The sequence below is a fragment of the Heterocephalus glaber genome, unplaced genomic scaffold (assembly GCF_053883595.1).
Source record: "Heterocephalus glaber isolate CG9 unplaced genomic scaffold, H.glaber_assembly_v1.0 deba00001606, whole genome shotgun sequence".
In the NCBI taxonomy this organism is placed as follows: Eukaryota; Metazoa; Chordata; class Mammalia; order Rodentia; family Bathyergidae; genus Heterocephalus; species Heterocephalus glaber.
Window position 1 is genome coordinate 21,180,577 of NW_028258377.1, and position 19,921 is coordinate 21,200,497.

At 45.9% G+C, this 19,921-nt stretch overlaps 1 protein-coding gene across 9 annotated transcripts in view; it reads right to left on the reverse strand.

The window, feature by feature from the left end:
- Wwc1 (WW and C2 domain containing 1) overlaps window positions 1-19,921 on the reverse strand; it is a 170,273-nt gene that overhangs the window by 122,064 nt on the left and 28,288 nt on the right. Inside the window, exon 2 of one of the 9 annotated variants that reach the window (XM_087194498.1) lies at window positions 19,603-19,741. The exons of 7 other annotated variants lie outside the window; for them this stretch is intronic. In XM_087194498.1, coding sequence (XP_087050624.1) covers window positions 19,603-19,658 — 56 coding nt within the window. In that variant the 5' untranslated portion in view covers window positions 19,659-19,741. Of the gene's footprint in view, window positions 1-17,173; window positions 18,392-19,602; window positions 19,742-19,921 lie in introns of those variants that run through there. One more of the 9 variants, XM_087194503.1, reaches the window with a different exon arrangement.

A 19,921-nucleotide genomic window follows, 5' to 3' on the forward strand; every position in this document is an offset into this window, starting at 1 on the left:
AGGAAATAACTGATATTGTAAAGGTGGCAGGACACGTGAAGTTGGTGAACATGAATTTGAAGAAGTAATCAAATCACTCCGGAGGGGTGGCAGAGTTACTCAGCTAACAGTCAAGGAGGAGAAAATGCACCAGAATGAAGAGACAACAGGCCCTTCAAAAGAGGATTTCAATGGCAATAAGGGGTTAAAAGAGGCCCTTGGGGAAAACTGAGAAAGCCCTCTCCAATATTTTCCAAAACATTACCTTCCCAATGGGCCTGCTGGAAAAGTCAAATGAGAGGACATTTACAATTATTTTTATAATTATGTCAAATTAATTACACAATAAATAAGTGAATGTACATTCTTCATGGGGCAGAGGTGCAACTGGATATTTCAGTCAACAACCGGCTGCATGTATGATGACGGTCCTCTATTATCATAAAGGAGTTGGAAATTTTCTATCACCTAGTGATTTTGTAGCCCTAATGACATGGAAGCACAATGCACTGCTCACATGTTTGGAGTGATGCTGGTGTCTTACCAAGTGTATAAAAATATAGTACATACAATGATGCACAGTACACAAAATTTGATAAAATAGACACCTCTGTCATTGGCTTATGCATTGACCATACTATATACTTTGTCATTATTTTAGAGTGGATTCCTTCTACCTACTAAAAAAAGTCTGCATAAAACAATAGTGGCAACAGGCTCATGTACCTCACGTTCACTACATCTCTTGATTGCATCCATGGGCCAGGGTGAGTCACTGATCTTGGTTTGTGTACGTGCACACTGTGATGCTCACCCAATGACAAAATCGTCTAACGATGCAGTTCCCAGAAAGCATCCATGTCATTAAGCAACACATGACCGTACAATATAAAATATACTTCTTGTTGTATTTTTTAGTTTTGTTTCTCAAAACAATGGACTAATCAAATCCTTGTCCTCTAACACTTAGTACAAGTGTTAACCACTATTTTAACTGTTTCTCCTGTAAATGAAACTCCCTCCTTGAACATGACCTTGCCACACTGCTTTGTCAGGAGTCCCTGCTTCCTGCTACAGAAGGCACATTGCGTTGCTCCAGCTTGGGGAAAACCTCGCCCACCTAGACCGTGCTGCAAGCTTCCCCCTGCGATGAATGCTCCCATCTAGTGTTTCACCTGATGCCTTCAGGAGCTCCAGGAGGTAGGAAAATGAAGCTGTGTGCTACAACTCCCCACACTTACATCTCTGTTAGTTCATAGAGCTCTCATCATATTGGCTATTTCACCTTGACCTGCAGAGAAATTCTGCAGGACAAATGCCGTACTCACCTTTTACAGATGAGAAAACTGAGGCTGAGACATAAAGAACAGGACTGAGGCCCCATAACTGATTGCTAGAAGCTGTAAGATTGGAACCCAGATTATTTTTTTCATCTTTACAGCTTCCTTCCTCCCCCCATCTCTTTTTGACACAGTAATTGTGCATATTTATGAGTGCAGCGTGACATTTCAATACAGGTAGACAATGTGTAACAAATAGAGCAGGGTTATTGGCCCATTGCCTCAGACAGTCATTGCTTTCCTTTTCTTTTCTTTTTTTTTCTCCCCTTCCTTTCAGTACTGGGTTTGAAATCTATGGCCTTCGCACTGAGCTAAATCCACAGCTTTTCTTTTATTTTGAGATAGAGTCTTGCTAAGTCACTACGTTGCCTGGGCAGGGCTCAAACTTGCGTTCCTTCTGTGTCAAAGTTCTATGACGACAGGCTGGGCCTAGGTTTTGAACACCTCTTCTTTCCCACGGGATATCCGACTCTCTCAGTCTTAGGAAAGACAAATGAAAGTTGAGCAGACTGGCAAACATTTCTTTAGGCCAATGAGCTATGTGAAAAGCTACCTTAAAATACCCAAACATATCTCCTTTGCTGTCATGGGAAAGATTTAAACTCATTAAGCAAAACAGTGACAATTAATACATTTCCATTGTCCTATCATAACTGTCCTAGGTAGAAAATAAGTATCAGACAAGCTCTAGTTCAAAGGTTCAGAACGATTGATTGACTGATTTAGTGGTGCTGGGTATGACCTATGCCTTCCTCAGGGCAGGTGTTACGATTTAGATATATAATGTCCTCCAATGGACTCATATCATCAGAGGGAGGCTTTTGAAAGGTGATTGGCTCATGGGGCCACTGTACTCATCAGTGGACTAATCCACCCACCCCAGGCTCTTTGCTTGTCCCTCTGCTTCCTGGCCGCCATGAAGGGAGCAGCTTTCAACCACCAGGTCCTTCCACCATGTTTCCACCTTGAAGCCAGTCATCCAGGCATTGAAACTAATCCAAAATACACCTCTCTTCCTGTCAGCTGTGAGTTTCAGTTATTTTGTACCAACAACAGGAAAGAGATTAATACAGAAAATTGGCCCCGTGAGCAGCAACATTGCTATGATTGTACTGGACCCAGGCGTTTAGAAGCCTTTCGAACTGGTTTGTGGGAGGAATCTGGGAAGGTTCGGAGATGCTGACTGGAGAACGCCTAGAATGCTGTAAACCCAGCTGGATGAGAGATTCTGGTCAGAGGTCAGAAGACCAAAACGCTGACAGGAATGACAGTAAAAGCCAAGCTCAGGAGGTTTCAGATGGGAATGAGGACTGTTTTGGAAAGTGAACTGCAGGCCATGCATGTCAAATTTTGGCAAAGAACTTGTTTATATTTTGCCCATGTCCTAAAACAGTGTGTGAGGCTAAATTTAATGATGGTGGATTAATTAATCTGGCACAGTTAATTTTAAGGGAATCCAGAATTCAGGCTGTGGCGTGGGCACTATTGACTGCTTTTAGCCAGATCTACAGTGAGAATCAGGAAAAAGAGCGGAGCCAAAAGATATAAAAACTTTCCAGTTTTTCATCAGGTGTGCTGGTGCACACCTGTTATCCCAGCCCTTGGGAGGTTGGGGCAAGAGGATCATCACAAGTTTGAGGCCAGCCTGGACTACATAGAGAGATCCTGTCTCAAAAAAAAACTAACTTAAGTAATTAATTAAAACTTTCCACTTTTGCCAAAAAGCACCTGCAGAGTTGGGGCAAAGGAGCGCATGGTTGCTGAAAAGATTAGCATTAAAAAGTACCCAAGAGCTGGGCATGGTGGCGCATGCCTGTAATCCCAACACTCGGGAGGCAGAGGCAGGAGGATCACTGCAAGTTCGAGGCCAGCCTGGGCTACACAGCGAGTTCAGGGCCAGCCTGAACTAAAGTGAGACCCTGTCTCAAAACACCAAAAAAAGAAGCCAAGTAGTTTATATCAGGACAACAGAAAAGACGGCTTGAAGACACTGAGGAAATAGCCATGCCTCACTCTTTACTGGCTCGAGGGTAAAAGGTAAATTCCTTTAAAAGACTTTGCTTTGAGAAGAGAGCCTCAGGGTGCCCTGCTCAGAAGGTCTGCCTAAGGAACTGGCTCACCAGAATTCATTTCACTATGCTCAGCCATCCAGATACTCAAAGGCTGCTGCAGCTATGGTCCAGCTCAAGCTGGTAGCAAACTGTGGCATCATCTTTGGGGCTAGGTTTTCATGCATGCAGAATGCAAGAGGTGTGGTGTCACGGAGGCCCTCATCCCGATTTCAGAAGAAGGCCTGAAGGTTAGGCAAAGATGTGTGACAGGGTCATAGTCCCTCCAAGGAGCATATGAGAGGGCAATGCATGAAACTATAAGAATAAAGCTGAAGGTGTAATGAAGAACCAGGAAGTTGGAGATGCCACGGACATGGAACGTCTGCTGAAGAAAGCCACAGGCAACAGAGCCAGCCCCCAAAAGAGGTCACATTTGCTTCAACTGGAAATGCTGTAGGGCCAAGGTTGCCCAAGCCCTTTGGAGCTCACATTCCACCACAACTTGCTCTAGATGCTGAACATGGAGCTATAAGATTTAATGTTTGCTCTGCAGAGTTTCTGTCTTGCTTTGGTCCCATTCCTATGCCCTCATTTCGCCCTTTTGGAATAGGAGTGTTTATCCTGTGCCACTGTATGTTAGAAGCATTTACCTTTCTTTTTAATTTTTACAGGAGTTCACAGCTGAGAGTGTGCCTTGAGTCTCAGAGACTTTGGACTTTTTTTTGGTACCAGGGATCGAACTTGGGACCTTGAGCTTGCGCAGCAGGCTCCAGAACCACTGAGCTAAATTCCCGGCCCCTAGACTTGGACTTTTTAACAAAGATTTTGGTAACTCTTAGAGATGGAATATGAATTTTGCATCAAGAAATGGACATATGTCTCTGGAGGGGCTCGGGGTAGATCTAGAATGGCCCCTAAAGGCCTCATGTATTCAGAGGTGAGGCTTTCAGAAAGTGATTGGATCATGCAGGCCTGACACTCAACAGTGGATTCATCCATTGATGGCTTTGTGACTGAATGTGCTATGAGGAGGTGGGGCTGGTCAGAAGAGGCGGATCGTTGAGGGCATGACCTAGAAGGTTGTATTCTTGTTCCTGCCTCTCATTTCTCTCTCTACTTCCTGATTGCCATGAGGTAAGCATGTTTCCTCTGCCAGGTCCTAAAACCATGTTTCAGCCTTCAAGTCAGTCAACCATGGACTGAAGCTATGAGCCAAAATAAACCTCTCCTTTTATGCTGCAAGTGTCAGGTATTTTGTCCCAGTGATGGGAAAAAGACTGAAAAAGTAGGTAAGCACTCTGCCACTGAGCTAAATCTCCAGCCCTCAAATGTTCAGAATATACAAGCCTGTAAGCCACTCTTCGGCTGTGCGGCAAGGGAACTTGTCAGCTATAATGGTTTAAATGCAGCTGTATTCTCTAATGCTTAACTGAGCCAAAAGAGCAGCAGGTAACTTATTAAGAAATGCCATCAAGAAAAGATTGAGTAGAGTGAAAAATCTCTGTGGGGTCTGAACCCCTAGAGACCAGAAGAAATACCCATAGAAATAAAAGTTCAACTCTTGACACGTAAGTCAGCAACTTCTTTGCAACCAACTCTGTGTGCCGTCCACAAGCAGCATGCGGAGGAAGAGGATGTTCTAGAGTCAGGCAGACCTCTTCCCTGTGATCTTGGGGAAGTTATTTCTCCTCTCAGAAGCTCAAATTTCCTCATCCATAAAATGGGATCTTTGCTTCCAACTACTGTGAAAAGTATATGGGAACATCGGGATACTCAGCACAGTGCCTGCCTCATAGATAACATTCAAAATGCAGAGGCTATCATTAATAGATTCAAGTGCAGCACACATGATAGCATTCGATACACATGAGGACCCTTTTTCAAGATGGTATTTCTGGATCTCCTAGCATAGGAGACCTCATGACCTTCAAAACCATGACTACAGGTTTTTGACAATGGGAAAGAGAAATAAAAGTGGGACAATTTTAGGGTAAGGGTCCAATCTGTGCAGTGGAAATGCATGCAGATTCATGGCCTCTTAAGGCTGGGTGGTCCGAGAGTAAGATCTCCCACCAGGTACAATGTTGCATGCCTGTAATCCTAGCACGGAGACAGGAGGATTACACGCTTGAGGCCAGCCTAGGCTACACAGCAAGTTCTAGGTCAGCCTAGACTACACAGAGACCCTGTCTCCAAAACAACAACCATCTCCTCACAAGAAGAACTCTAAGCTTCTGGCTTCCTAACTGTTCCTTGTAAGTTATAAACAGGGAGGAATCACTTAATACCAAAATTGGAAACACCCTTTGCTCCCTGTCTGGTGCCCAGACACAGGTACTTGGCAGTGGGCATCTGAACAAGCCTTACTGCCCAGAAGGATGGAAATGCTTGGGAGCACAACCACAGTGCCCTCAAGCCATCCCCAGTATGACCTGTCCTCCACATTACTTTCGACCTCTGATTCACTGCTCAAGAACCAAGAGAGACTATGTAAAGGTGCAAATTTCCAATGATGAATGTCATTATCTTGTATACCTAAAATGTACCATTGATTAGAATGAATAATCGATAATGCAAAATAGGAAGAAAAGGTCCAAAGGGGTAGGGGTAGTGGGAGGGGCAGGGGAAAGGAAAGAAGGGAAAGGAAAAATGATGAGAAATGGAAAAAATGGAAATAAAGGCTTTGTAAATAGGGAAGGGTGGAGGGCGCGAAGGGAGGGCTAGGAATGGGGAAAAAATAAGAACCAAGATGCATTATGTAAAGGTACAATTCCCAATGAGAAATGTAATTGTGTTGTATACCTACAATGTACCAATAAAAGAATTTAATAAAAAAAAAAAAAGACCCTCCGATGGTTTTGTCATTTATGAGCTTCCTTGGCGGCATCTTTGACTCTATCTGTTTCATTTATGTGCTGGGAGTTGCTTTTTCCATAGAGACACTCCTCCCTGCAGTGTGCTCAATCCTGTGCCCTTTTCCACCTTGATATCTCAAGTATATGTCCTCTATGAACCCCTAGAACAGTGGTGGTGGACCTATGGCACACTTGGCGCAGCGGGCTGTCTGTATCATTGAATGCTCTAAAAGGTTCACCATCACTGCTCTAGACCAACCCCAACTACATCCATTTCTGCTTTTCTAAATCCTATAATCTTTCAGTCCCTCATGGAATCGCCAGGAATCTCTCTGAACCTCCTCAACATGAATGCAACCACACAGCTCATATTACTGCTTAAAGCTGGGCTTTTGCCACATAACTGTGCAACTCACCCATAGCACTCAGCACTGGGTCCAGGCAAGTGCCTGCCTCATGCTCAATGGCTGTGTCTCCCTGCCCTCTGGCTTCCTCAGCTTCTGGAGAGAAGCTATTACTCTCACCTGTGTGTCTCCCCTCTCGCTTTCTCTGCTGCACATAATTCAGAATAAAGCCAGGCCATTTGGATGTGAGCCATGTAGAATCTACTCCAGGTCTCTAAGTCTTTCTGGGAGCCACACCATTGCTCCCCGTTCTCCTCCAGTAGAAGCTCCCCACACTGAGGGTGCCAACTTCCATATGTGATAAAGCACTCAGAATCAGCGCCCTGGACACAAGGAGCTGCTTCCTCCCACCATACATGGTGTGTGTGCTAACTGGGTGGAATGATCATAACCAGCTAATAATGCTTACTCAAGGCCCACCTGGGAGAATGGGGGAGGAAAAGCTGCAAAAGTTGTGGAACACAACAGCGCTTTCTGGCAGGGCCTGTGGATGGGTCACCTGGTCCTTTTCAGGGCTTCCTGAAGGAGCCAGGGACCGACGTGGTTGCCCAAACACCTGACAGGTGTACATTTGTGACTGCAACCTTCACTTTTTTCCAGATCCATTTTTCATCAGCCAGTGGCACCCACAGCCCTTTGAAGAGGAATGGGTCTTCTCCCACATTTGAAAAGCCAGTTATCTGGAGGGGAGGAGATGAAAAATCCCCCCGCCCCGTTCAGATCAGAAGCATACCAGCCTTTGATCTTGAGGATGAGAAGAAGGAATTGAAATCGGGGTGCTTCAGACAGAGACGTCATCTGTCTGGTGTGTGCTTCTGTACCCTTGGCTCTCACAGCAAGCTCCTGCTCTCCAGGAAGCCTTCGTTCCCCGTCCTCTCTGATGGGGCAGGTCCTGGGGCCCACATGCCACCCTTAATACCACTGTCACGCTAGCTGTTCCCTGTCTTTGGTTTCCCTAGAAGCTTCACTAGGACAGGGATACATCTGCTTTGCTCTCTTTACTCTCTCTGGCTCCTAGCACAGCAGCTGCTGTGTGGAGAGTGCTTGGGAGAGGAACTGACTAAAAGCATACACTCGAGCTGAATGGCCTGAGTTCTCATTACTGCTTTGGCACTTACTAGCTTGAGGAACCCAGGCAAGTAACTTAACCTTTCTGTGACTTCATGTCTTTATTTGTAAAATAAAGATAAGAATAGTACCTACCAGATACCCAAGAGAAATAAAAACACATGAACACAAAAAGCTTCTACATGAATGTTCACAGCAGCATTAATTCAAAATTTTCCAAAAGAAAAAAATACCCACAAACTGATGAGTGGTTAACAGAATGTAGCATATCTATACAATGGAATACTGTTTAACAATAAAAAAGAATGAAGTACTACATGCTACAACATGGATGAACCTTGAAGGTGTCATGTTAAATGAAAGAAGCCAAACACCAAAGTCAGTTATTGCATAATTTCCTATGAAATGTCCAGAACAGAAAAATCTATAGGAACAGAAGGCAGGTTAGTGGCTGCCTAGGGCTGGGGAGAAGAGAGATTTGGGATGACAGCTAAAGGGATGCAGTACTTTGGGGGCAGGGTAATAAGAATCTTCTAAAATTGATTATGGTGATTCTATTGATCACTTTACTGTCACTGGGACAGTACCTGTCTTAGTTAATTTTTCAACACTGGGACACAATATCCAACATATCCACAAGTTTGAGGAGGAGAGGTTTATTTTGGCTCACAGTTTGTACAAGTTTCAGTCCACAGTCGGCTGGCTCCGAGGCAGGGCAGCAGGGCAGAGGGACATGGCAGAGGAGATACAGCTTGCGGTGTGCCGTGAGAAGAAGACAGAGGGACAGAGGGACGGACGGACCCAGGGAGGCAGGAGGGAGATAGACCCTTCCCAGCCATGCCCCCCGTGACCACCCCATCCAACCAGGCTCCACCTCCCAAATCACATTTAGCTGTAAACTCATCCCCGGACTAATCCGCTGAGAGTATCACATCCTCATGATCCAATCACCTTCCCAAAGTCCTACCTATCAGCACACGAGGCTTTAGGGGAACATCTAGATATAAACCACAATAATTTAAAGGAGGAGAGGTTTATTCTGCTCACAGTTTCCAGTGGGTTCAGTTCATAGTTGGCTGACTCCCGGGCAGAAACAGCATAGTGGAAGGGCATGGCGGAGGAATGCTGCTCACCTCATGGTAGTCAGGAAGCAGAGAGAGCAGAGAGGGAGGAGCCAGGGACAAGAATACACCTTTCCAGGTCACATCCGCAGTGACACACCTCCAACCAGGGTCCATTTCCTAATAGCACACTCAGCTGCTGGACCCACGGTAGAGGAATCGACTGATAAGCACGGCATCCCCAAGATCCAATCACCTTCCACACATGGGAGACGTTTGGGGGGACATTTAAATCTCAACCACAACAGGGATAGCTGTACAACTCTGTGAATATACCATGGTCCAATTAATGGCAAGTTTTAAATGAGTAAATTATATAGCACATGAATTATATCTCAATAAGGCTGTTTAAAAAGAAAAAGAACAGCAGGTGAGGATATGCCTCAGTGGTAAAATGCTTGCCTCTCATTCTCTTTCACCCTGAATGAGAGGACCCCCTTCCCTGCCCTCCAAACTGCATCCTCTCCTAGTAATCAGATGTGGAGCAGCTCCTTCCTTTCTCAAGTCCCAGGACACCCACAGCCTCACATCTCTGCTCTTGGGGACTCTGGTTTCTACAAGGGGCCGAGCTGAAAGCTCCTTGTCATGTAATTTAAGGTCACCTGACACCTGTTAAGGGGTCAATGGCTTTCCTGGTGCCCTTGGGTACTTCAAGGGCCAGGTCTAGTTCCTTAGCATCTTCCAGCTTCTTTAATGCAGAAAAACAAACAAGTAAAGCCTTCCAATTTCTGCTGTTAAAGTCTTTTTTTCAAAGTAAATGAGAGTCAAGAAAGAAATGCTATGGATGGTGGAAGGAAGAGTTTTCCCCCAACTTCAGAGTCCATACTGCAGTGATCCATAGCACTTTGCGTGTTAGCCCCAAGGAGAATTCAGCAAGATTCAGGAAGCTATCTGAGAAAGAAAGAGTGCTCCTAAAATACAGGAAAGGATAAGGACTCAGACTAATGGAAGAAATGACACACCCACCATCAAGGTAGTGGAATGGAAAAATATTCAGAAAAATACATGTAAAAATCATCTGTGTTGCAAAGCCTACAACCATGAATCCCTGCATAGAAGAAACAAAATGACTGAATCTGGAAAAGGTTCATAGAAATGCCATCAATGTGGTAAAGCTTTTATAAGTTGTGCTGAGCGTAGAGGCCACACTCAGACTAACATAGGAAATCAGCCATATGAAGGTTGCATGTGCAGAAAAACTTTCAGTCCATCTCTTAAACATCCACATGAGAGAAGAGACACATGAGAAACTGTGTGAATGCCAGTAGTGTGGGAAAACTCTCACCCATTCATTTAACTTCAGAAGTCATAATCGCACACATACGCAGGAGAGACCATATGTATATCATCTATGTGGGAAAGCCTTCACTGATTCGTCTACCCTTAAAAATCATAACACACACAGGAGACAAACGATATGAATGTCATCTGTGTGGGAAAGCCTTCCCTCATTCATCTACCCTTAAAAATCATAAGCAAACACACACAGGAGAGAAACCATATAAATGTCATCTGCGTGGGAAAGCCTTCACTTTTTCATCTAAACTTAAAGAGGCATAAGAGAACACATGGGAGAGAAACCATAGGAATGTCCTCTGGTGTGGAAAAGCTTTCACTCTATCTACTGCCCTTAATCAGCATAAAAGAAAACACACAGGAGAGAAACCATATGAATGTCATCTGTGTGGGAAAGCTTTCACTTGATCCAGTCACTTTAGTAAACATGAGAGAAAACACATAGGAGAGAAACCATATAAATCTCAACACTATGGAAGCCCTTCACTAATTTATCTAGCCTTGGGCCACATGAGAAAACACAATCTAGAGAGAAATCATGAATATTCTGTGTCGGAAAACCTTCAGTAAATTATGTTACTTAGTCTTCCTGAGAGAACTCATACAAGAGAGGAAACACATGACTATCCTATGAGAGAAAGACTTCAATGTTTTAGACTTAATATTCATATGGAATAGTACGATTACCTAGAAATATCAAATATGGATGTGTGGGAGAAATTCATTAACTCTCCAAAAACCAAATTCAATACAACTTATGTATAAATAACAACTGTGATTTTAATTATTTAACTAATAAAACATTAGGAAGAAAAAAATAAAAGTAAATGAGATCCTGTAACTTCCCGAAAAGGCTTTCCAAGGGCTTCCTACTGCATTTAGAACAAAATCCACACTCTTGCCCAGACCTGAAGATCCTCACAGCCAGCTCTCAGCCTCTGCCAGCCTCTGCTTTCCTCCAAGGACCCCTTTCCTCCAGCACCTGCACTTCTTTCTCTCCCTGTGCCCCCAGCAGGCCTCCCTCCTTCTTTTCTCTAGGCTAGCTCACTCTCTTAGATGACTGAGCCATCTTAATTAGGTCCCCTCTTTTATTCTTCATGGTGGTACCATTTATTTCCCTTACAGAACTTATGGCAACTGGCAATATTGTGCTTCTGTTTCTTTATTTCACATTGAGCTTCTGCTCTCCTTGTCCTCTTCAGCACACACGTGGCTATAAAATCCAGTTGATCAGGGACAAAGCCCATCCTGTCCATCACCAGGCTTGCACGGTGGGTGCTTAACACATATTTCCAGGTGTCTCAACCTTGGCCTTCCTCCATGAGAACCTGTTGACATTTTGGGGTAGATCATTCTTTATTGGGGTGACAGCAGGATGTTCCCTATGCACTGTAGGGTATTTGCACCATCCCTGGCGTTTAACCAGTGGGAGTTCTCTCCCAGTTGTGACAACCACACACATCTCCAGGTACTGCCAAATGTGCTCAGGGGGAGAGGGGAGGAGTTGTCAAAACCTTCCACTGATGGTGTTTGTGAAAGATTGTGTAAGCCTAAAGTAAGGGGGAAAGAATTCATCCAAAGTCTCGTGCAGCTTGAGAGTGAGGTTATATGAACATTAGGAAGGGCTGCTCCCCATCACTGAGTGGAAGGGGCAAGGGGAGCCACAAGACCAGGTCTTTGCAGGGCATCAACTTTCTGCCACCAGCAGCAGGTGCTGATGGCCTTGCTAGGCAGCTGGTAAGGGAATACAAGGCATGTTCCTTTCCCTTAGCATGGCATTCTATCTTTATATGTAACCCAAGGGGCTTTAGCTCAGGGCCTATTTCTAACTCTCATCATGGTACATAAGAAATAATAGGTGCTTTCAATCAAGATCAGTACTACTATAGGCTGAATATCCTCTTCTGAAATGCCTGGGTTCAAAAGTGTTGGAGATCTGAGATTTAGAATATATGAATATACATATACAATGATATAATTCTGGGATGGGATCCATGTTGAAATATAAAATTCATTTATGTTTCACACACTGCCCCTTACACACAGCCTGGAGGTAACTGTTTACAATATTTTTAGTTCCGCTTTGTTCTAACTCTGACCCCTCCCGTGAGGTAAGTCTTACTTGTGGCATCATATTGCTGCTCAAAAAGTTCTGGCTTTTGGAGCAATTCATGAGATGTTTGACCTGCAATGGCTAAAATGTGTTGAGCACATGAATCACCTAGTTTTTTAAAAATTTACTTTTGTTTTTTGTGACAGGGTCTCGCTATGTAGCTCACGCTGGCTTTGAACTCACTATGTAGCTAGCCTCAAACTCCCAGTGATCCTCCTGCCTCAGCCTCCGGAAGGCTGGCATTGCAGGAGTGCGCCACCACAGCTAGCTACATTGTCTAGTTTAAAACTAGGATCTGTGGTCAGCATTATTACCTTCTCCATGCACAGGAGAGACTAAGGCACAGATGTCCTGCCCACAGCTCACAACTCTAGCCCTGCTGCACTCACTACTGCAGTACTTTATACTGATATCCTAGCAAGTCAGAACATCAACCAAGCAAGCAGAAGAATATATTTCCTCTTGCTTCTCTGGAGTCAGTCCATATCTGCACATGCAGGAGGGAGATGCTGGAGCATCAACTCAGAGCCTTCCGGTTGAGGGTCCTGAGGAGGCTGCAGACCCTGACACATTATTTTTTAAAATGCAAACATTCCCTGGCTCTTCTGCTAGAAGCAAGGATGGCTAATCACACTGAAGAGCCTCTGGAAACCGCCTACAGCCGAGGCTCTCAAATTAGACTCTGTGGGAACTCTGTGCCTAGCACCTCCAAGTCAGCCGGAAGTGGGAAGCAGAGGGGGAGCTGGTATGCATGGGTTCGGGGTGAATACTCCACTGGAAGGCATGGCTTTACTACTAAATACCACAAAATGCCTCAGTGGTCCAAGGTGCTCGTTCTATAGAGTCCAGAGGGAACAAGTGATTGTGGTGTGTAGTACAGATGCCCATGTTCCCATGGAGGAAGGCAAGCAAACGCTTCCCAGGTGGATGAAGCTGTCTTAAGCCTGGTTCTGATACTTATTTGGTTTATCTGAGCTTCATTTTAGTAATCTCAGAAATGAGATTATGCCTATCTTCATGAAGTTTTATACACAATTAAATGAGCTAATGAATGTAAAATGCAAGGGAGACCGGAAGTGATTGAGTGCTGGCTGTCAGGGCTACTTGGAAGTGGCACCGTGGTCAGAACTGAGGCCTGGGAGCTACTAGATGGATCTGTGTTCAAATCCCAGCACCTCTCATCCTGGCTGTGTGACTATGCAATTTTTTGAGCTCTAGTTCCTCTGTTTAATTGGCATAGTAATTCTTCACCTACAAGGGTGCTGGGAGGTCCAGATCTTCTGAAGCACGCAGAACACTCCGCACACTGCCTGGAACATAACAGACAGGCAATCACAGCTCCACTTTGTCGGTTCTGTGACACTTCAATAGGGGAGCTACTCCCAGGATGTTCCCAGGGAGCACTCGTCAAGGACTTCCACCCATCCTGGTGTGCAAAGGGATCCTGGAAGAGGTACCTGCACCAGCAAGCAGCAGATCTTGCCAGGCATGGCAGTGCACTCCTATAATCCTAACACTCAAGAGGCTGAGGCAGGAGGATTGCTATGAGTTCGAGGCCAGGCTGGGCTACACAGTGAGACTCTGTCTCAAAAATTAAAAAAGCACTAGGTGATGAGTGGAGTGTGACTTAGAAACTCCCACCTGGAAGCTCCCTCAGAAAGAACAGGCTGCACGGTTATTCCTTTTATCTGATTTTTTTAAGAAAGAAAAAAAAGGCAAGAACTTCAAGGTCAGGTTCACTTCCCTGCAAACTCCTCCCAGGCTGCAGTGAAATTTCAAGAATGCAGCCTCTGGGCCCAGTTTACATTCCCACCCCCTTGGTATCCAGGATACCAGAGGACCTGCAGCATTCCATCCCACCAATCAGCCTCCTCGGCTGGTCTTTGAGCACTCAGCCACATCCTTAGCTGCCTCCCTGCTGGGGGCAGGGCCTGCCTCTAGTTTTGGGGAGAAGAATCACTTTTTAGCAGGCCAGTCATTCATTCATTCATTCATTCATTCTTTCACCCAACATGTATGTTCAGAACTCACTGGAACAAGGCACTATGGTCAAAGTGCCACCCTTGGGGACCTTTCAGCTTATTGGAGAAGATACAAAAATAATTTGACCAATTCTATGAAGCAGCAACCCATGAGACTAGATGAGGGCAGGGATGGGGCTCTGACCTGCTCCTCAAGGTTAGGGAAGGCTTTCCCAGTAAGTGACAGTTAAACACAGCTCAAGGATCTTAGGCATAAACGGGTGTAGAGAAGAGGGGAAAAAAATCCAGGTTGAGGCACCAACATTCACAAGGCTCTGTATCACGAGGCTGCAATGCCTCTGAAGACCTGCAGCCGAAATGTGGTAGAGGGTGGAGTGGGAGAATAAGGTGGGGCAGGGTGCAGAATGGCTGGGGAGACAAGATGGGTATCAGACGCACACACGAGTGTCCTGTGGGCCACGCTAGAAAGAGCAGCCTAAACATAAAGCCACAATGGAGTATTAGAGTTTTATGCAGGGGGATGGCAGGATCAGACTACGTTTGTGTAAAAATCTCATAATAAAATCATCATGGAGAACAGACTGGAGGGGAGGAGGGGAAGATAAAAAGGAAGAAAAGCAGCTAGAGAATTTTAGTAGTTTCAAGACCCCAAGATGCTGGATCTGGATAGGGAAGCGGAGCAGGTAAAGCCTGGGTGGGGAGCTGTCTTCTCTCCAAAGGCCCCACTCCCACAGCCTCTCCTTCGGATGGCACTATGGTCACACCAGCACCGAGCTCAGCCTTTCAGGGTGGAGGTGGCACCAGAGCAGCCTCTCTGGGTGGCCCAAGTCAAGATTCCCTACCCATCACGAGGACCCTGCTAAACTCACACCTGTCTAGCAACAAGATCTTCCAGGGAGAGGAAGCTATGGTCACCACAGAAGGCTGAGAGCACCCAGGATGCATTTTCAGGTGTACAGGATATGAAGAGACAGGTGGTCAAGAGTCGCAATGTTACAGGCATTTTCCTCAGGCGTCTCTCATGCAAAACGGGCACCTTCCAGCTCCAGAGGCAGAAGAGGGTCTGTAAGTGTGTGACTCACCCTATATGTAGGGAACACATTAAAAAATGTTTGAAAGGGCAGGGGAGAAAGGGAGGGAGTAGGATAGGACGATAGTCGGGTCTAGGATGTGGCTCAGTGGAGCTTTGCCTTCCTGGCAAGTGTAAGATCCTGAGTTCGATTCCCAGTACCACAAAAAAAAATAAGATAGTTGGCTGATTTCTAACTAGCTCTTTGAAACCCTATGAGCTGCACTGAGTTTCTGCCCCACTGATGTGGAGATGCTAAGCTGGCTTTCAGTCTGCTTGGACAGAGGACCAAAACTAGGTACCAAGCATCTGCACTCCTATTCCAGAGAAGCTGGGACCAGGAGGCCACAGGTGGAGCTTGAGACATGAAAGGTTCCCCCACCCTTTGCTTTTATAGAAGTGAAAAAGATGGTAACTGCTCCATACACAAGTGACAAATGACTTCCCATCTCAGCCTCCAGTGCAAGCCCCTAAAGGAGCACGCAGGTTGTTCCTGTGTCCTCCATAAATATCTTCAGATCAGCATGCACTGTGTAAGAACCCAGCATGCACTGCGTAAGAACCCAGCACGCATGCACTCTCATCTGCACACACATCCATGTTGATCAGATATTAGTGCACAGATACCTCATCATTAAGAAAACATCACTTACAAGCAGGATTACTACTATACAATTAAAGAAAAGCACTTCCAATAAGCTATGAGAATCCTGTCTTTATCTTAGGAGACTGTATTTTATATACTGAAAAGGCTCATTTAGACTTACTCGGACACAGATTTTATCACATGGCTCTCTGCTCCACATGTGAAACGAAAGACAGGAGCAAAATAAGTTAGCTATGGTATCCATAAAATTGAACCTGCTCACAGTTTTAAATCCCATGCTTGCCTGGAGCACGCATGAGCCCCTGGATTTGATCATTAGGATCACCAAAAAAAGCTGAGTCATCAACACCTGCCGGGTCTCACAGCATCTTTCTTTGTGCCACTAAACTTTGAGGCATTTCTTGAAAAAGACCTCGGATTATAGTTGGCCACAGTGGTATGCACCTGTAATCCTGGCATACTGGGAGGCTGAGACAGGAGGATCACAAGTTTGAACCTAACCTGGGCAACTTAGTAACTTTATTTAGTAAATAAAAAAATAAAAAGGGACTAGCGATACAGCTCAGTGTGAAATGTGAAATGTCCTGGACTCAAGCCCCATTACTGAAGAAAAAAAAAAAAAACGCAACAAACAAGAGAAAGCTCTGGTAATGTCTTCATAATTTTGCTCCAAGCCACTTACTTTGAGTTTTGATTCATGCACCTTCTCGATTTTATCAGATGTTGAAGAAGTTTTTTTTTTTTTTTTTCAGTAAGAGCACAGATCTGTTTGCAATGCTTCTGAAATGGTTTGGAATGAGAAGCAAGATGGCCCTGGCATCCCAGGGCCATCAGCAAGCGCAGTGTCCTCTATGCGTGTGCAGCCAACAGGATGCTTGAGATTCAGGCCCAAGGTGGAGACATTCAGAGAGCCAGCTGTACAACCAGTGAATTCTCAAATCAGCACAATGCAAGGAAGCAATAAGTGAAGTGGAAAAGGTGGGCTTGTGGGGAGTACAAGCTTTTCAAGGGCAATGATGGACCAACAGCTATTTTAATTCTGTGGACCATATATTTCTATGAGATAGATAATTCCTTGGAGCCCCTCTGTAAAACTCTAGTAGATGTGGATTAGGAGTACTTTTATCACCACTTTTAAACATAAAATGTTCTTTTTTTTTTTTTTTTTTTGGTACCAGGGATTGAACTCGGGTCCTTGTGCTTGCGCAGCAGGCAGTGGAACCACTGAGCTAAATCCCTGGCCCTTTAAACATAAAATGGACTCTTCTGAATCCTGCTGTCTGCTTACTCTGTTATCTTGGAATTCCTTCCATTTTCAGCCTCACTCTTGTCAGTGTCTACGCAGCCTTCCACTGCAGGGTGGCTCCGCAGTATCTACACAGCGTCTGGGAAGAGAAAGCCAGGCTGGCTGCTGCTTTCCTCGCTCTCTCACTTCAGGCTGTAGGGGGAAGCAGCAGACCCTTGCCCTGAAGCTGGACTCCCCTGGAGGGCCGGGGTGGGTGCCCTGAAGATCTCCAAAGGAGGGCACCAGGGTTTTAGGCAGCTCCGCTTTGAGGGTTTGAGCTTCTGGAGAGGTGGAAGGAGGACTGGGCATCTGGGTCTCTGACAGTTGGAAGGCTCAGGACAGTGAGGGGGAGGCAACTCTTCCTCCCATCTCCAGCTTCCTGCCACCCCGTGTCCAACTGCTCCCTGTCAGTGGTCCCAGACAATCACTGTCTCTATCTCTGAGCTGCCTACATCCCCAACACCTTCCAGGGGAACAGAGGAGAGGAGAAAGCTAAAGAGCCTCCTCTCTGTATGAGTGCACGTGGGACAGAGGAAGGTCGGACCACCTCTCTCCACCCCATCTTCTTCAAGCCCACTCCTCACACTATGGTGCACGCCCTACAAGGGGGGTAAACAGTGACCTCCTGAGTGGTTATCAAACACTGCGGTGAGCAAACACAATTCCAGTTAATCTCACAGTTCTGCAGGTGACTGCTGTCTGCTCCATTGATAGGAAATCTGAGTCTTGGAGGAGGAGGTGAACGACATGGCCCATCAGGGGCCAAGCTCCACAGAACGTCCCACTTCCCGAAGGACGTCCTCTAGGTAACGTTTTCAGGCCCTCCTGAAACTGAGGATCCTTTTTCCTAGAGAGTGTGGGCCCAGGGCCAACTCTGAGACCCTCCTATTCAATCAGTGCCTTACACTCTGGCTGTAGTGGGCAGGGTAGAAGCTTTCCTTCAGTCATCTTTTTAAGAGTTTACATCTTTAACCAAAGCCACAGTTTTTACCCAACATCATCGCTTCGCATCGCTTCACTCTCCCTATGGTTCATCTTTCTAACCTTTTAATTACTGATTGGCCCAATTCCTCCCATTTTTCATGTAGTGACCTCCCCCCCTAAGGGAAGAAGCAAGGGGCATTTCCTAAACCCTCTTTTCCAGTGGGCCCAGGAATTTGCAGAGCTGGGTGGGAAGGCTCTGTCCCATGGCAGGTTCATCAGCACGGCCCACTAAGTATAAACTCTGCCCTCCTCCCAACCCCCTCCCCAAACGCTCCAAACAGCAGATTAAGGTTTAACTTTTGCTGGCAGGACACCTGCTTCTGGAATTCTTTCTCCTGCCCCCGCCTTCCAGGATTTACAGCACACAGGTAAATATTTACACTGGCTAAGATTTACCAAAAGGAAGTAGGGAGCCCTTCAAAAATATGCAAATTAACTCTTGTTAGAAGAGAAAACCTCAAAGTGGTCTAGGTGATGTCCAGCTGGGGCTCAGCATAACCAAGGACTTCGTTCTTCTTTGGCCACGAGGCCAGAGTCCATTTAATTCTAACTATAGGAAGCCGGGCATGGTGCCGCACGCCAGTAACCCCAGCACTCGCAAGGCTGAGGCAAGAAGATCACGGTGAGTTCAAGGCCAGCCTGGAACACACAGTGAGAAACTACAGGTCTCTATTCCAGGTAGACAGAGTTATCGGCCAGCAGTGTAGTCAAGTGGCCTCTTGAAAATTCTTGGATAAAACTCTCTTCCTTCCAGGAGGGAAGGAAAGAGCACCCTACAAAGGGGAAACCAAAGGGCAAGAGCAACTTACCAGGAGGGGAAGAAACCTACCTCCAGCTGCTTCCACCAGACGGAGCAGATTTTCTCTGAGACTGAATGTTTTATTGGAGGTGGGTGAGACATGGACATAGTCAGCCCACAAGGATGCGGCTGAACTGACCCAGTAACAGAAGCTGTGGCAAACAGCTGAGGCCATGCCAGTGCCTTGGGGGAAAGTGAAAAAATTCCCTACACCCTACCCCAGACTGCTAGTGCAGGTCCATGGGAATCTCTATCAAGAAAAGAGGGTTGGAGATGTATCTCAGTGGTAGACCTCTTGCCTGGCAAGTTCAAGGCCTTGAGTTTGATCTCCAACACCAAAACCCAAATCAAAGCAAAAAAGGAGGATGAATGCAGTTGTTTGGCATTAGTGTCCAATCTATTCCTATGACAGCATCTCTACTGGTCAAGATCAGCTAAGAGTCTTGACCACGTGAGGCAAGTGAACAAATTGCTGGTAGAGCAAGAACTCAGCTGGGCCGGGGATTTAGCTCAGTGGTTCTGGAGCCTGCCTCGCAAGTGCAAGGTCCCAAGTTCGATCCCTGGTACCAAAAAAAAGGAAGCAAGAACTCAGCGGGATGGGATGTCATTCTTAACCAACTCTGCCCCAGATCCCCACTCGCTGCTTTACCTGGGTAGCTTGCTATGTAGCAACTGAGATCCAGAGAGGCAGGTGCTATGATCCATACTTTAAGGATGACGTTGCTTTGAGGCTGGCTAAGGTGGTCAACTTTGCGAATGCTGCTGAAGTCCATACTTTTTTCCATGGCCTTTCAGGTGAAAGGTATATGTTAGGAGCAGGATGCTAGGTCAATGACAAAATGCCCCCTCGGCTCCTCAACTGTGGGAGGCCCGGCTCAGCTTTCTGTGGGCTGGCGGACACTGAGCACATTACTGAACCCTCTGCAGGGGTTTCTGAGCCACCGCTGTCTGCAGCCACAGCACTTGGG